This window comes from Filicampus tigris, chromosome 18 (assembly GCF_054856515.1).
Source record: "Filicampus tigris isolate MCC_2025a chromosome 18, RoL_Ftig_1.0, whole genome shotgun sequence".
Taxonomy (NCBI): Eukaryota; Metazoa; Chordata; class Actinopteri; order Syngnathiformes; family Syngnathidae; genus Filicampus; species Filicampus tigris.
Window position 1 is genome coordinate 5,736,394 of NC_141234.1, and position 17,868 is coordinate 5,754,261.

The window sequence follows — 17,868 nt, forward strand, 5'->3', positions numbered from 1 at the left end:
ACAATATCATCACTATATGTTTGCGACGATAACGACAAGAATTGAGCGACCACAAGTTAACACAGTATACAAGTGAGTCAAGAAGAGGAAACAAACTTCTTTAAAATCTTATTCCGGAAGTAATTTTTAATGCAGGTGTTTCAATACTGTGCCATAAGCTATTACAATACATTGTGATGCTGATAGCTGATGTCAGCGTATAGCGATACTGTATAAAGAGCTATATTGATACGATGTGTTTATTTGCTGCTGTCGTATCTGTACTGTATGATTTACGACGCTAGTATGCATTCCGACATTGATATTTGAAGCTGATTAATTCATACTGTATCGTGAGCTTTAATGATACAATGTGTCGATACCTGGCGCAACCATTGTGATGCTGTGTTATTAGCTATAACGATATGATGCATCGTGCTGTCACCATTTCATTACAGTATTAATACGGTATTGTTGATAGTTGACGCTAACGCATCAACACTGTATCATGGGCTATAATGGCGATACTAGGTGCTAGTGGATTGATACTATATTATGAGCTATAATTGATACTGTTCCATCTCTAACAATGAAATACATCAATATTAGATGCTAGGGTATCAATGCTGTTTTTTGATTAGGGGATACGATACGTCAATACTGTATTGGATTTTGAGGTGTCTGTACAGTATCATGACATATACAATGTTAATATGTATCAATATTTGATGCTGGTATATTGGTACTGTATACTGAGTGATATCTATATGATGCCTATTTGATGCTGATGTGTCGATACAGTATCGTGAGACATTATGACACTTCATGTCATATGTGATGCCTGGTGTCGGTTCCATAGTGGGAGCTATAAGGATGCCATACGTTGTGATTTTATTTGTGCATCAATAGCATATACACGTGTCCTTATGCTGATATTCTACACGAGTGTATCAATATACAGCACATCATTTTTCATATTTTATGCGGATGTTTTGACACCGTATATAGTGAGCTATAAGGATACAACGGTACGTTATGAAAAGGAATTTTGATACTAGTGTATCGATACTGTGTTGCAAGCAATTACACTATACTGTATCGCACAAGAATGAGAATTTGTCCCACCCTAAGGTGCGTTTGACTAACTCCCACTGTAGTTCATATGCCACAGGAGTCAAAGTACAGGGGAGCCGCTCCCTCTTTGTTGATACACTTATCACTATGCTGGGGAATGGCCGGAATGTTCCAAGAAAATGTCCTCAACCGTTATAGGATGCTTTAAGGCTTATAGAAGTTGTTGGATACTGTAATGAAAGACTGCTCCTGAGTCACTAGGTCCATCGGCCCATCAGTGTTTTTCCACTCAATACGTCTCTTTGTGCCTAATGTATTCAGGGCATTGATACATGGTCCACATGCGGCATATTTGTTACACGAACATCCGATGAATGTTGCATAACACCACGGCTAGGACGAGCCATATTTTGCCAATCTAAACCAGTCCCCTGGGATTGTTGTTAAAATCCACTTATGTAATGTTTGACTCAATGATTGGTTTGATTGGAAACGTGTGCTGCAGGAATTTTCCACTTTCGGGCTATAAAACAAAAGAGTCTCGCAGTCAAAAATCTGGGCTAAAGAGTGGACCCATGAGCTGCATGCACACACGCCCTCTTTCCAGTTGCTATGGTTACAAAGCAAACAAGCAAGTTGCTAGGTTACAATGCAACGTCCGTGTGCATTGCAACCTTTTCTTTGAGTGTAGTGTTCTATTTTGAACACTAGATGACATTAAAACCCCAAGTGATATTATGTAATATTGTAATGGACCACTAGATGGCATAAAATAATCCCAGTAAACTGTGGGCGTGACAGCGTTTAACTTGTTTGAGACGTAGATTTTTTTTGTTGTCTCACTCAACTATTTGCATACAAGCCATTTAACAATAAAATGATTTGCCACCTTTACTACTGAGAAAACGGCAACCATGCCCTTTTTTGTCACGCAACAGACATTTTTGACAAAACATGTTTGCACAAGCACTGAGTTGTCTGTGTGCGTGTGGAATGAATGTTGAGCCTGGTCACTGTGAGTCACAGCCCTCGCCACAAAAAAATGCAAGGGAAAACAATGCACCCAGTGACTCAAACTTGCCAATTTAGTAAACTCTTCGGAATCGGAATGCGAACAAAATTAGTGGCAGGGGAAAAAAAGTTCAATGTAATATGGACACATTTTATTATAAATGCTTTATTGGCATTTCTTCCTCGTGTTCTGCAACAAAATCTCGTTTTGAGGAAGAAGTCGAGTAGGCGTGAAAAAGGATCCGAGCGAAGGAGGAGTGAGAAGAAAGGCAACATTGGGAGGTAGGCAGACGGAGGAGGGTGTGGTGGAAGTATAAAGTCGTCCGAGCATCCACTTCCTCATCACTTCATATTTTCACTCTCACTCTTCTCCGCGTAGACGACAACAACTCAGGTGAGTGGAAAATCCCACATGCAGAAATGAATTTGACTGTCTTGCTTATTGTTCAAGTTAGCTGATCTTTGAACTTGGATTTGGAAAGATTTGCCTTGTTAATATAAGAAACATCTGATGGTAGTTTCCGTGGACGACCACACCCAATGAAATGGAGCCTGAGTGCAACACTTTTTTTGTCTCTCCGTACATGCAACTTTAACCCAATGTTTGCTTCTCCGATTCATATCCAATAAAATCAAGTCTGGGATTAAGCAAGTATCCCCTGAAACTTTTTAATCGAGTTACCGAACTTGGAGACACGACGTGGTTGCCTTAGCGTTGTTCCTCTTCACTTGCCAGGGTTTGGGAAGCAGCATTTAATCTTTGAAAATAAAGTGTTCCCTACAAAAAAGATGATTTCATGTAGCTATGCCTTAGACAAAAGGGATGCTGTATGATAGTCTTTCCCCCTGACTGCAAACCACTCCCTCAATTTGAGCGTATAATAAACAAAGCTCTTTGGTTGTGTGCCAGTGTTTCACCACCACAAGGCCTCGCGTGGTCCCAGTGGGCAGTGTTTTACTAAACACGCACAGGCGAGAATCAGGCCACTAGAGGGCGCCAAAGCACTCAGTGGACTGCACTAAAGCATCCTCTTTAAATGCAGGATGTAGTGTGAGACTGCAAATGTAATGGAGGTATCGAAATATGGGGGGGGGGGGGTTTTCGAAGGAAATGAATATTAGCATTGACTAACAAAAAGGGGGGGACCTATTTGCCACATTATAAATACTTTTAATGACTCTAATTTTTCACAGAATTAAGGAAATGTTGCAATGCAAAAATAAAGAAGAGAAATGCGATTCATTTTGGGGAAAACGGACAATTTTATTATTATTATTTTTAATTTCCTGTGCATGTGTGTATTTCGCAGCCATAATGGGTGAAGTTCAGGCCGCCATCTGCTTACTCATCAACGCCTTCCAAAAGTACGCCGGCAAGGAGGGTGACAAAAACTCTATGAATAAGGCGGAGGTAAAGGAAATGCTCCAAAAGGAATTCGGGATGGAGCTGGGGGTGAGTGACTTGTCTGCACAGTACATCGACAAACGTGAAACGAATGTGTGTGAAGTAATTCCGCATGTGTATGTGTGTTTGCGCATGCGTGTGTGTGTGTTGAGTAGAAAGCCAAGGACCAGGCAGCCATGGACGGTTTCTTCAAGGATCTGGACACAAACCGTGACAACAGTGTGGACTTCCTGGAGTTTGTTAGCCTGGTGGCTTCCGTCGCTTTGATGTTGCAAGAGAGCTTGTTGCAAGGGAGCGCAAGCAAAAAATAGAGCTTGCGTCTCTGAAAAGCCATAAAACACCAGTTAAATCATACATTGTTCATGTCATACAATAAACATCACTTAAGTACCCAACCTGTGCTAAGTGTGTTTTGTGGGAATATAGCGTGACAGTCATTTGGTCATTTATTGTGGACTTGATTAACGGCATCATAAAGCAATGGAGTGCACTACTTGGCTGAAACCAGCAGGGGCGCTGTTGATTCAGTTTGCAGTCCAAAGAAGAAAAATGCAAGGAGTTTGAAGTTTGGTAGTAAACAAAAACCTATTCACTATTTTCTGCCATAAAATGCATTATTATATATATTTTTTAAATTAAAAATAATTATTTTAAAAAATACTAATTAAATACTAAACTAAATACCTGTTTATAGTCTACGCCGGTGTATCGATGCTGTGATGCAGCAATATGACTTAATTATAGCAACACCAGAACTTTATTCTTAAAACAATATAACTTTATTGATGGGGAAAAAATACCAATACTGTATCATAAGCTATAATGATAAGGTATACCCACATTAGTACATTGGATGTGGTTCTACTGATACTGTAATTTTGTTTGGGTTGACCATAACACTGTCCATGTTTCATACTCTTTCAGTCGTACGACTTGCATTGCATGTTTAACATTTAACATGAGTCTGGTAAAACTGGGCTTCTCTGTATGTGTGTGCGTGCGCGCGTGTCTGTGTGCTTTCTGCAACTGTCCCAATTCTCTCCATAGACAAGTGTATCTTGGATGAACTGAAAAGCGTGAATGGCCCGAAGCAGTGACAATGAATGTAGATAAATGTCTGCCAGTGTTAGCCCTGACAAATTTCTGACCTGACCCTGTATAAACCTGTGTCAAAATGTCATGATTTAAGTGTTATTTACGATGAAGGAGAAAAGTGTCTGTCTATTCTGGAAACAGAATTACACTATGTGTCGCAACCCCTAGCTTTTTTAACTCCCGCACCCAGAAGGGTTGCAGGCTGTCATATATATATATATATATATATATATATATATATATATATATATATATATATATATATATATATATATATATATATATATATATATATATATTACGTATTAGAAAAAGTTGTGGGAGTTGTTTTTTTTTTGTTTTTTTTCACTGGAACGGATTAATGACATTTCCATTCATCACAGTGGGACAACAACACGTAAATCAAGGCGTCTTTTTACACGGGTGAAGTTGCATAGCAAAGGAATGAGAAGTGTGGCGACGCCCCCGAGTGAGGTCACGTTGAGTGGCCGTGTCCTGTGACGCTGCCGATGGGCGGGTCGTCAACAACAGTCGTCGTGTGTGTGTGTGTGTGTGTGCGCGCGGAGCTAGTAGCCGCAGCAGGGATCCAGCCGGAGTGCGTTGTTTTGAATTAGCCCCGCAGACAGACAGCCAGTACCGACCGGAGGGTAGCAGCAGTCAGCAGGGGCCTGTGGATAAGATGGCGGATGTAGGGAGCGATGAAACGCGGCCGGCTCTCCCTTCGGCATCCCAACACAACGGCCCGGTAGCGGTGACCGCGCCGGCGGCGGGCACCGCGGGCCTTAGCCCGGCCACGGCCACGGCGACGTCGGGTCCGCGGATGGTGCGAATAGTCAAGTCCGAGTCGGGCTACGGCTTCAACGTCCGAGGACAAGTCAGCGAAGGCGGCCAGCTGCGGAGCATTAACGGAGAACTGTACGCTCCTCTCCAGCACGTCAGTGCAGTGCTGCCCGGCGGGGCTGCGGACCGGGCGGGCATCGCCAAAGGTGACCGGATCCTGGAGGTGTAAGTCGGCTTCGTCCCCCGCTAGCCTCCGCCGTTAAGCTTTGCGGTTAAACTGTTGCTTCTATTCCCTTCAGCGTGTGTTTATTAGCCACCCGTCATTGTTTTCGTCTCTACCTGCGTTTCCAAATAACGTAATAAATAACAAATACAAGTATTTTGGGCCATTTTAGACGTCAAGCATCTTATATAAGTTTCACTACGGGCTGTGCATGTTGATTAGCTCCAACCAAGCAGCTAGCCCAGGTAGCTAGCGTCTCGTCGAGACAGCCATGGGCTCCCCTCCCCGTCTTCGGCGGGGCGCTCTCATTGAACGTGGGTTCGCTATTTAAAAGTCAACCTTTCTGACGTTTTTCCAACAAATAGATCGTTTGAACCGCCGTGGTTGTTGCGTACAATGGACCGCAGTGTTGCTCCTCCGATTCGTCACCGCGTCGTATGTGTGCGTGAATGACACCGCCTGACAGGCTAGCTAAACACTCGGCGATATTTGCTGACCTCTTTTCCCTCTTTTATTGACCTTATATTCACACAAACATTCATACTCGAAATTAATATGCAGCCTGTGCGGTTATATGTATAGTACGTGTATATTTCCCCACATTGTGCACGTTTGTTGAACACATTTCGTATCATTCACCTAATTAGCTCTAAAAGCTCTTGTAGCAGTGATTGGTTTTGACTGATGTTTAGTTCAATTAATTTATCAATATGTATCATATTCATATCGCATTGAAAATGATTTGTAATATTTTTTTAGAACAAGAGGCGACAAATATTACAATCAAAAAATATTTGGTACTTGAGTAAATTGTGTGCCTCATGATTTGTCATGTGAATGCAATAATTTGAGCTCTAAAGACAGTTACCATGATCATGATATGCAGCAGTTAACGTGTGCGCTTTCTATGCATTTGAACACTGCAACAATTTTCCAGTTTTTGACAATGATAAATTTCAAAGAATGTCAGTTTTGTGCGTGCGCATTGACAACTCATTGTGGGAGTATTTTAGAGTCTAGTGTGCCATAAACATACAACCAAGTCATGGATGGAGAAAAACTGTGACAGGACCTTTTTTTTATGTAAATCAGCCTACTGTTACACCATAATTTGGGAAAATTCAGAAAGGCTCTCTCACAGATGTAGTTGCAGAAATAGGCAGCGGACAAAAGCTTTTTTCATACTTAATGTGTAGGCGGGCTTTCTATTTTTATGCAAGCAATTAATAAGTCCTTTTTCCATAATATATCTCCCTAAAGTCTGAACGTCACGAGACATTCAAATGTACCCTTGGGGATTTGACAGGCTAAATTTATTACAGAGAGGGAACTGAAACGGGCATTGTCTTCATTTGCTTAGACATCAGAAATATTGAACGCTAAAAAGTGTTTGGGTGCTAGGCCACTTGACGTCATGTGAAGATCAGCCTGCTTTGGAATTTTGCTAAACACAAATTAAGAAGTTTTGCAAGTCAGCATTTTGCGGCGAGTGTGGTTTTGGTCTAATATTTGCTCTTAGTCATACTTTTAGGGAAATGTGATGCTTTCTTTTGTGGGGGGTGGATTTTCGGTACTATTTATCACAGTTTGTATTAATTTCTGTTTTGCTGTGTTGTCATTCAATTCTGGTCAGCATACAGCAAGTTTTGGCTTTACATGTAGTTCAGTACATTAGTATACCCAATAGGAACTACATTTTGTGCAAGGAAAGCCCTGATTTAAAGTAACCACAGTTTTTACTAGGGATAGACCAATATGTTTTTTTTTTTCAGGGCCGATACCGATTATTAGTAGTCAAGGAGGCCGATTAGCTATATTTGCAGCCGATACTCATTTTCAGCAAAAAGGAAAACATTGGCGTCAAAATAAAATTTACAAAAAATTAAACTGTTAACTTTGTTGAAATGTCTTTAAGCATATGTTTATTGAATAATTTTTCAGATTTGCATAATGTAGATTTTTTTTTTTTATATTGTTTGCCAATATACATGTTTGTTGTGAAATTCTAACAAAAAGGGATCTCCCATCATCAGCATGTCTTCAAAAGTTAAATGAAAGCTTGAACAATAGCTCCATATAGTTTTCTACAGTAAATAAAGTCCTACATAATTTCAAAATGACACAAATGTTGAAATTTTACTTAGCTTTTTGTTTCCAGGGTCAGTAGAATCTCTTACAGAGTTAACTGAAAATTAAGATAAATAGTTCCTCGAAGGTAACACAGTTTTAAATTGATTTATCGACCATCAGATTTATTAAAAACAAAACAAAAGCCCAATGCCGATATTCGTTAAAACACTGAATATAGGAGCCGATAATCGTCCCGGCCGGGAGAGACCGATTCTCTCCCTTGTTTTTACATGTCATGCAAGTTAAGTTCCTTTGACATTTACTTTGAGTCAGTCTGCGCGATTGTCTTAAAACCGCACTTGTTTTTTCTTTTATAGATGATAGGAAGTCATGATAACCATGTACTTTTCATCCACCCTCGCACCTTGCTTATCAGAGAAAGGTTGCTATTCAGGTGTCACTCTGACCCACTACACGTTTAGTCTAAAAAATAAAAACTGAAAGCGGCTCAACCTATATTCTTTATTGAATTCATCCTTCTCGAACTAGCTTTTCTTGATTATGATATTGAATTAGTAATAATCAAAGCTGACCTTTTTATTTGATTCCGTAAATAGAGAATTGTGGTGTTGAATAAATAGCCAGTTGGCACGTCCCACACTCCTCGTCCGTCCCGCCGTTGCTCAGAGGACGATTACCCGAGACACCCGATGCTGCCGCCATCTGGCCTCCGGCAAGCCAAGCAAGCAGGTGTATTAGGGCACGACCAAGCAAGAGAAGCAGCTCAGTTATTCAGTTGTTGCCCCGATGACAACAGTGTACATTTGTCACTGTGGAGTAATGAAAAAAAAAGACATTTATTTTCATCCAGACAGCATGCATTATGTGCATTAGTTAACATGGTGTCGTATGTTTCGTCCAGCAACGGCGTGAGCGTGGAGGGTGCCACCCACAAACAGGTGGTGGATCTGATCCGCGCCGGCGAGAAGGAGCTGGTCCTGGCCGTGCTGTCGGTCCCGCCGCAGGAGGCCGACGGCCTGGAGGGAGGCGAGGACGTCCAGCCTAACTACGACTATGGCGACAAGCAGGCTGTGCCCATCTCCATCCCCACGTACAAGCACGTGGAGCAGCACTCTGAGAGATTTGTGGTGAGTACCGGTACCTATTTGCTACAGATTTTTAGGGAACATCGAGTGGAAGGATGTTCAGATTGTATTACAGTACTTGAGCAGAAACCTCATATCACGTGAAGTGAGCAAATCGAAAATCGCTCAATAAAGTGAAACAGTAAAACAAGCTCCAATTGATCCATTTTTTTTTTGTCAATGTTTTGTTGACGCTTTAGCTAGTTGGCATGTTGCATTGACAGCTGTCGAGGCGGTTAACGTTACGGTTTGCTTCTAGCAGTTTTGATTCAAGTCAATAACTGATTAAATTAACCAGTCATCCTGTGTTGAAGATTATTACTGGTACCTTTATAAATAGCTCTTGTAAAACTGTTGTATGAAAGGCAAGCCAACTTTATTATTGGAGCACGTTTCATACGTAAGGCAACTCAATGTGCTTCACACAACCAAAAGCATAACAGTAAAAACGGAACAACTGCACTTTGCAAAGTAGCTTATTAAAATTACTAAAAGAACCTATATTGACAACCTTTAAGCACATTTGCAAACAAAGTAGCTTTCTGAAATTGCTAAAAGACCATGGAGTGAAATTGATTAAGGGATGGATGAAATGATGGTGTGAAACGATTAAAACATCTTTGACACAAAACCAAATAAGAGTAATTGGATACAACTTGATTTTGCAATAAGTAAATTTGCATCTGATTTGGTTAATCAATGGAATAAATGATAGAGTAATAGATTTTTTTTTTTAGGTTATTCGATAGTTGCAGCCCTGCTTCCAAACTGGTACGAAAAAGTGGGCTAAGACGGGGCCAGCTATTTTGAGACCCTTTTCAATCAAATATGTACTTAATAGCAGTTTGGTTAAAACAAGTTTGTGCTCGTATTGATTCCACATTTGTCTCTTCTTAGGTTTACAACGTGTACATGTCGGGACGGCAGCTGTGCTCCAAGCGCTACCGGGAGTTCGCCATCCTCAGCCAGAACCTGAAGCGCGAGTTCTCCAACTTCAACTTCCCCAAGCTGCCCGGCAAGTGGCCCTTCTCGCTTTCCGAGCAGCAGCTGGACGCCCGCCGCCGCGGACTGGAAGAATACCTGGAGCGAGGTGCGGACGCGCTGACATTTTGACGCCCGAAAGATGTATCATTTGATTATTTTCTAATCGTTCTTTCCTCCTCCCCCCCCCCCCCCCCCCCCCCCCCCCCGTCTCTGTACATCTAGTTTGTTCTGTAAGAGTGATCGGGGAGAGCGACATCATGCAGGAGTTTCTCTCGGAATCAGATGAGGTACATGACTTGTTCTGTTCTTAATGCGCCGCGTATAACCATCCAAAATCTTTTCCTGCCTGTAAAATACGGCGAAATTGCGGTGTTTGCGGTAGTAACTGCACACGCTTTACTGCTTACTTTACAGTGTTTTATTGTATTATTTACAACAGATAATTGTATTATTTCATAAGCTAAATAAATCATAACAATGAGTGAATACATTATAATTAAGCAAGTTTAGGGAAAACCCTGCCAAATTAATGCAACAAGTGTTAAAGGACTCTTGTTGATGTAAATGTTCAGTCGGCATGCAACAAGCCTTACGTTCCTTTCACCACGCAGAACTACAACGGCGTGACGGACGTGGAGCTGCGCGTGGCGCTGCCCGACAAGACCACCATCTCCGTCAGGGTGCGCAAGAACAGCACCACGGATCAAGTTTACCAGGTCGGGGTCCAAAACAGTACCCATTTCCTCTTTTTTTTTTTTTTTCTCTCAATCTTAAGGTAGTATACGGGTACACAATTGTGAGTATGCAAAATCACTCTTCCTTTAGGCATTGGTGGTGAAGGTGGGAATGGACAGTATTATGGCCAGCTACTTTGCCCTGTTTGAGGTCATCAATCACACATTTGGTAAGAGCTTGTAAGGCTTTCATTTTTGATGAGTCAGCCACGAAAGGGGGACCTGAGCTTTCATAAATACGGTACATCCATCTCGGTATACACCAATACAGTGACTATGTAGTTCTTGTCGTCTCCTGTAATGTTCCAGTGCGAAAGCTGGCGCCCAACGAATTCCCGCACAAGCTTTACATGCAGAACTATACGTCGGCCGTGCCGGGCACTTGCCTGGCGCTCCGCAAGTGGCTCTTCAGCTTCCAGGAGGAGGAGCTGCTCCGAGACAACCCGCTGGCGCTGCACTACTGCTTTCACCAGGTAGCGACGAGTCTAGTAAGACTTGGGTCTTTTACCAGTAAAGCAGAAAAAAAAAAAATGCATAGCGCCGAAATGCCTGAAACGATCTTTTTCTCTCTCCCCGCCGTTGCCGTCTAGGCACTGGATGATGTGAAGAAGGGATTCATAAAAACGGAGGACAAATCCTACCAGCTGCAGAAGCTGGCAGAGCAGCGCAAGATGGCCACGGTCAGTGCCACAGAACCGTCTTTGTTCGGGCAGGGGGCTCGGGGACGGTGCGACGATACATACTAGAGCCATTACTGGAAGTTCACAAAGATGAACAGAAAAAGCATTTAGAATAAAACCCGCAGTGTGTTAGGAAATGAGATGAAACTGTGTGTCTCGTGTCAGAGCAAGTGAGTGCGTTTGTTTTCAGCTCTTGAGCTTGCCACAAATTTTCGCTTCATTTTGTGAAGTGGTTCTCAAAAACATACTACAGCAAGTACTCCTACTGAGCTGTATTGGGTCAATTCGAAGCTCTGATGTGATTGTGACCTGGCGTGGGCCGCTACTGCGGTTTCAGGAGGAATGTCGTTTTGAAATATTTCTAATATAAAAACAAAACACGACAATTTTTCTCAATTAAATAAAAATGAGTGCTAGCACTCTGCTCCTCTGCCCTTTGTGAAGTAACATCAGCGGAAAGGAGCCGTTAGCCACGCTAGTTAGCGTGGTTTCTGCCTCGGTGGCAAATTTATCGTGTTTTTTTTTTTTTTTTTTTCTTCCCACAAACTGGTCGCAAACTTTAATATATCAACGTTACCTTGATTTTGTCAAAGAGTGATGGGCGGTACTCTTGCAAATGTGGTGTCGTAAGCACATTTTGAACCGCCTTCCTCTTCCAAGCAGTAGTACCAGAATTAGTGTGACGTGGAGAAATTTCCATCCCCCCAAATTTGAGAACCCCTGATTCATAGTGACAGCGCAGAATTTGATCATCGAGGTGTAATTTTGCACGTTTGTGTGTCGCCGGTCAGTACCTGAGCCAACTGCGCTCGTGCGAGGGCTACAACGAGGTGGTTTTCCCCCACTGCTCCTGCGACTCCCGGAGGAAGGGCCACGTCGTCACGGCCATCAGCATCCATCACTTCAAGCTGCACGCCTGCACCGAGGACGGCGCGTTGGAGGTCAGCCTTTGCCAACTTTTGTTGGGCCGTTTTTCATGAGGGAAAAATCTCAAAACATAGATAGAAGCAACTCAAATGACAGTTTGTTTGACCAATTTTAACAGCGGAAATGTGACTTTCTAAGCTCGAGATGCACCTTTTGCCCTTCTCAGAACCAGGTGATAGCGTTCGAGTGGGGCGAGATGCAGCGCTGGGACACGGACGAGGAGGGCATGGCCTTCTGCTTCGAGTACGCCCGAGGGGAGAAGAAGCCTCGCTGGGTCAAGATTTTCACTCCATACGTGAGCGGAGAACCACTGATGATTATATTTGTTTTGATAAACAAATGAGCCGAAGAGAACAAAAAAGATTCCCAGGCGACTGATTTTGTTTTTGTCGTTTGGTTTCACGCGGCAGTTCAACTACATGCACGAGTGCTTCGAGCGGGTCTTTTGTGAGCTCAAGTGGAGGAAGCAGGTAGGGACCACTCCTTTCCTCTCCCATTCTGGGGGGCGGGGAGGGGGCACACAACTCCCAAGTTCAAATGTCTAAAAATGGCTTATTATTAGCCTTATCTTTGCAAACACACTCAGACAGAAAAGTTTTTTGTGTGTGTCCTGAAGTAATTTTGGATTATCTTGCTCTCAGGTTGAGGAAGTGGCTTCTGATAAAGACAACAAGAACTGCAGCGACAACGGTAGGCATGCTAAACACTGAATAACAACATTCGTAGGAATGTGAGTGTTCACATTCTTGTTTGACAAAGCCTGAAAGGACAAGCTTTCGAGGAGAGTTTCGCTAACCGCCAAAAAATAAGGAACTCCGCGGGATTGATTCCCAATCACTTTTTTAAACAAAAGGAGCGCAGTTGAGGACGAGCCATGGTGTAAATGACAAAAGACTTGCTATCAGGCTCGGTAAAGAGCGGCTAATTTATAATGGGACAAAGGCTCATATTTTGCATTTCAATGTATTGTAGCCTGCAATTTTTTACTTGAGCGACAGCTCTTTTTATTCATTCACGCGCAATTATGACAGAAAGGGCCTTATGACACGGATATAAAAAAAAAAAAAAAAAAAGTCTACACACCCGTTTTGGATTGCCATGTTTTTGTGACATTGTAAAATGTTTGGAAATGACTGATCTTGGTCTCTTTTTTTTTTTTTTGTTTAAATCACAAAAATCTGATGTTTGAAATAGGGCGTGTGGACTTCTTAAATGTGTTGTACATATGATAATTTGCAGGTTCAACGATTTGGGGCTTCTTATAACAGTTCCTCCGAAATTAGGTTTGTTTTTAGAAATGCATGGCGAGCCGTCTCAAATGCTCTCGGGCCCACATGAGGATGTCCCGGCGTGACTCTGTGGCACGGGTGACATGTTCTTTCGTCCGTGGCTCTGTTGCAGAGTTTCTGCCGCCTCTGGAGACGCAGCAGAAGGGATGGCGCCACCTAGGGGGGGAGATTGCCACATCCTAAACAAAAGCAAAACCACAAACCCGTCCCACACTGAACTGTTCCACTCGCATCGTCACACCCACCCCGAGAGCGCGCCCATCGACCACAGCAAGACTTGAGGGACGGGCGGAGGCAGGCCGCACCCCATGAGAAAGCTCAAACTGGGATCGACCTTTTTTTTTTTTCGCAAGAGGGGGGGTATAGGAATAAGTCACACATTTAAGCAAGGGACACGTACCAAGACGAGCGATGAAGGGAAGTCAGCTTTCATTTCATTCCCGGATCTCCATACTGTGTCTGTGAGACGATTCCCTCCCGTACGAGCCGCCCACATGTTGGTCTGACGTGTGACAGACGGGAGCGCGTGCCGTAAGCAGGACCGCGAACGGCGGGATTATACGGTCAGCCTCCAGTGAGCCCACGCGACTGAGACAGAGCAGGCAAAAAGGAGCTCAACAGACTGAGCAGGAAGGAAAAAAACAAACATTTTTTTTGTTGTTGTTGTTGGGTTTGTTTGTTTTTTCGCGATACCGAAAGATGCAAAGTCTGATGCTGGACATTAACAAATACGTTTTCTATTAGTGGGGTATGTTTTTTTGTTGTTGTTGTTGTTGTTGTTGTTGTTTTGCCCGAAAACACAGGTGACACAACATGTAACTGTTCTAATTGTGTGTACGTTTAATAAGCCTTTTTTTCCTGATCAAATATAGATTAATATAAGAACTTTAATTATTGATTTATTGATCAAACATGCATTGTATGGAAAGCTATTAGAGCATTTATTTGTCATCCTTGATCATCCACCTTAAAATCCATGTACCAGTCCTCATTAATAAGACAATTCAGCGCACCAGTAGAATAACAGGTTTTTTTTCACGACAAGTACCACTGTTAGCTTACGAATATGCAACCAAAGCCTCACTTGTAAACTAGTGCCGCACTACTAGTAGGCCTATGTTACGCACGAGTAGCCTCCAGCATCTCCGGGTATCGCCAAAATTCCTACTAATAGCTTTGCCTCGCTTGTAACGTGTAGTTGCCCAATGAATATGTCAAACTTGCCCAACTTGTAAGACATTTGTGCACACTGGTAGTACAACTTTTGGACAACTACACTTGCAAATGAGGCAAAACTTCTGGCATGAGTTTTTTTTGCTACTACTTCGATCTGGAGGCTACTATTGGGTGACATATGCCTATTGATTAGGCCGAGTAGTTGTTAAAGTAGTTTACTAGTAGGGTTTAATTGCGTACCAGTAAGCCAAAAGTGGCACAAGTTGTTGGAAATACTTGTTTTTGTGTTACTGGTGAGGACAAAGAGCAGACTACTACATGGACCTTAAGATGGATGTCAAGGATATTGAATAAAGGCTTTCCATAGAAATGCATCGGAGGGGTCTCCATTTGTTGGAGGCAAATCAGTGTTGAGTGTTCCGTGTCACGGCCTGCAATTCTCTAAATGGACAGTAGGGGGCAGCAGATGCCAAGTGTTAAGTTGTGTGTGTGTGAGTGTGAGGACGTGATGCCTGGGGCCGTGTAGCTCAGGCAGCAAAGTGTCCCTCCCTTGCAGATGGCTCCATTAACCATGTCAGGAGGTGTGTATGAGCGTTTCTAACTAACTGCCTACTGCAGCCAGCTGTCTCAGTCGTACGCCGCAGTATTAGTCGTTCTTTTTTTGAGAGAACAGATTGCGCCAAGGGGAATAGTTGTGGTTGTTCCACACAAAAGGGCTGGATGGCGTGTTTCAGACGACTGTTGGATGGATGAGGACAAATTGAGGTGTTGCGACTTGTTGATTGTCAGCGGGAGAAGGAAAGCAATGGCGCATTTGTCTCGGTTTTATGTAGTTTGACAACACTGCAAGGTGCGTTGGCGCCAGGATTATTTTGCGTCGGGCGTTTTGCAGCCTCGGAACACAAGCACCTGTGACTTGGCGGCCTTGCAATTGCATGTTTTGCCCCACTGTTTAATGTTATAGTGCTCCTTATTTGTAAAAATTCCATTCCAACCTCCCGTCCGCTCACTTCATAATGATCAGTTGGGGTTCTGTAGACGTCAGCTTTACAGATGCCGCGCCTGCTCTACAGGCGCTAACGACATCCGCCGTGACTTCAACGCTGCAATCAGAGAGGATCATCATGTTGGTTTATTTCCGGAAGGGCAAGTGGGAGGCATTTATCTGAGTGCAAGCAGAGGAAATACGGTCATTTAGAAGATGGATGAGAATTATTTTTTTTTCCCCCTTTTCGATCTTGAGCCTGAGCGTTCTCGCTCGTCTGCACCCTCCTCATCCTTTTCAGGTTGCTGTGCCTTCATTACGCTGCAATGTGGTTGCCACGGCAGCACCATCCGCAGCTCCGCACGACCGTTCTTTTTTTCAATCCCGGCAAATCGGCTAATTCCGCTCCATGTAATGGAGTTGAGGCCTTGGCTTTGTGTGTATGTACGTGTGTGTGTGGGGGGGTGTGTGCGCGTGCTCTAGATGTACACACGCTGTCATTCTCCGCCATCAGAGAGGTGAATGTCACAGTGTTCGGTTGCTTGGAAGCACGGGGAGACAACAGGAATGTTAAAGAGCCCACTTGAAATTGTGTGCGAAGAGCAGAAGAACATACTGTATATCTTTAAAAAAAAAAAAAAAAAGATGAAATAGAAGCCAAGCCACAACTAGTAAAGATTTTCTGAAAATGGACGCCTCATTGTTCCAAATAGGAAAACAAATGATAGTTAGTGGCCGCACTATCTGCCTCACTGTTTTGATATTCGGGGTTCAAATCTCTAGCCTGCTTGTTCAGAACGCTATCGAAAATGGATGGATGGATGGATAGTAAATGTTCATATCCACTAAAAAGAATTAACTGCTGCGCCCATTTGGACGGTTACTCACCAAAACAGCAGCACCTACCGATTGCCTGATGCTCGGTATTGAAGATGACAACTTATTTGCCTCCAACCAGTCCATCTCTGTTTTCCTCATCCTTTTGATTTTGTTTGAAAGTTCATCTAGTCCATATCATATATTATTCACAAAATCCCCCCCACCTGCCCCAGAGCGGTTATTTTGAGTTTCTGTTCATCACACAGCAGTAGGCTTTGTTTGTGCTGTGAATTGTATTCATTTCACCATTGTTTGTTTTAATTCCCCCGCACAAACGCAGCAGTTTTTCCAATGTGTGTACGCTGCAATCGGGCCACGACTAGAAGAAAGACGCGTGTGTTTAAGAAGAGACGGTGATGTCATCTGCGGATTTAAGTGCATTTTTTTTTTTTTTTTTTACCTTACTTTTGTTTGTGTGTGTTTAGTCAAACTGTAAATAGGCCTTTTGGCGGGGGGAGAGAGAGAGAGGGGGGGGGAAACAAATAATGCACTCACTGTAGAGGCTATCTGGCGCTGACACTTACATTTGTCCACCTTTTTTTATTTATTGATGATGGATTACTATGAACGATGCTCTTAGAAGCGCACGCCGACGACAAAGGACCTCAGTTCACAAATCAAAAGCTATAAAATGGAGTATGTTTTTATCTTGAAAAAGAAAACAAATGGTTTACGTACCGATAAACGGGGGAATGTCAAGATGGACAATTGCAGAGTAATAAATTGTAACGCCATTTTAAATAAAGTTACAGTATATATTGGGGAATGTGCTGATGAAGGGTGTTTGTCATCTTTGCATATTCGATGGAACCTTTAATAAATTTACAGTGTAAAATTTTCATTTCGGTACTTCTTTCTACGGATTTAAAATCTCACCTTTTTTTTTTTGTATCTACATAGCACTTAAGTTTGAAAAGGTCAATTTGTAGAGAGTATATTGTACATAGCATAGTTTGGTTTTAAGCCCTACGATTTCGTTTTCATCAAGCCTATAACACATCGCAGTCGGCAGGCATGGGCGGGCCGAGCGAGCTAGCATCCATCAAGTGTTTTGATGGGCTCATCGTTCTACTGCAGACGTCTACCTCCTCTTACTCCCACTTCTCCTCCTCCTCCTTTTCTGCTTCTTGTCAGCTCCATCGACTGGTCTCGTGGGCCCGTGCCAATTAAAAGTCATTGATTGGCACAGAGATGCAAGGTGAAATCGCAGCATTGCACACGGACACCACAGCTGACTCATAATAACGTAGGTACACTTAGATTTGGGGAGAATCCGGCGTATTGTGCGTCTTTCAGTCACCCGCCGCTCAGTCTGCAATTTAATTAAAGCTCCTACAAATCAATACTACGCATTTGTAGTTCGACTGCCACTATCGTTATTGCAGACCTGTCAAAATGGATGGAAATCAACTCAACCTGATTTTTTTTTGGG

At 42.9% G+C, this 17,868-nt stretch overlaps 2 protein-coding genes across 2 annotated transcripts; both read left to right on the plus strand.

Moving 5' to 3' along the window:
- Positions 1–2,303: 2,303 nt before the first annotated feature.
- Positions 2,304–3,864, plus strand: LOC147132169 (ictacalcin-like). The gene is made up of 3 exons (XM_086013657.1): positions 2,304–2,458; positions 3,375–3,517; positions 3,625–3,864. Exons 2-3 carry the CDS (start codon positions 3,380–3,382, stop codon positions 3,778–3,780), a joined length of 294 nt encoding a protein of 97 aa, XP_085869783.1. The 5' UTR covers positions 2,304–2,458; positions 3,375–3,379; the 3' UTR covers positions 3,781–3,864.
- Positions 3,865–5,037: 1,173 nt separating this feature from the next.
- On the plus strand, positions 5,038–17,202 carry snx27a (sorting nexin 27a). Its single transcript, XM_086013651.1, has 13 exons — positions 5,038–5,569; positions 8,560–8,785; positions 9,680–9,872; positions 9,989–10,053; positions 10,378–10,482; positions 10,592–10,670; positions 10,810–10,973; positions 11,091–11,180; positions 11,972–12,121; positions 12,274–12,402; positions 12,518–12,577; positions 12,749–12,797; positions 13,509–17,202. Exons 1-13 carry the CDS (start codon positions 5,244–5,246, stop codon positions 13,577–13,579), a joined length of 1,707 nt encoding a protein of 568 aa, XP_085869777.1. The 5' UTR covers positions 5,038–5,243; the 3' UTR covers positions 13,580–17,202.
- Positions 17,203–17,868: the final 666 nt, after the last annotated feature.

Coding starts and splice junctions, on each gene's coding strand:
- LOC147132169 (XM_086013657.1), top strand. CDS start 3,380: ATGGGTGAAGTTCAGGCCGCCATCTGCTTACTCATCAACGCCTTCCAA. Junction 3,518..3,624: donor AATTCGGGATGGAGCTGGGG/GTGAGTGACTTG, acceptor TGTGTTGAGTAG/AAAGCCAAGGACCAGGCAGC.
- snx27a (XM_086013651.1), top strand. CDS start 5,244: ATGGCGGATGTAGGGAGCGATGAAACGCGGCCGGCTCTCCCTTCGGCA. Junction 11,181..11,971: donor AGCAGCGCAAGATGGCCACG/GTCAGTGCCACA, acceptor GTCGCCGGTCAG/TACCTGAGCCAACTGCGCTC. Junction 12,403..12,517: donor TCAAGATTTTCACTCCATAC/GTGAGCGGAGAA, acceptor TTCACGCGGCAG/TTCAACTACATGCACGAGTG.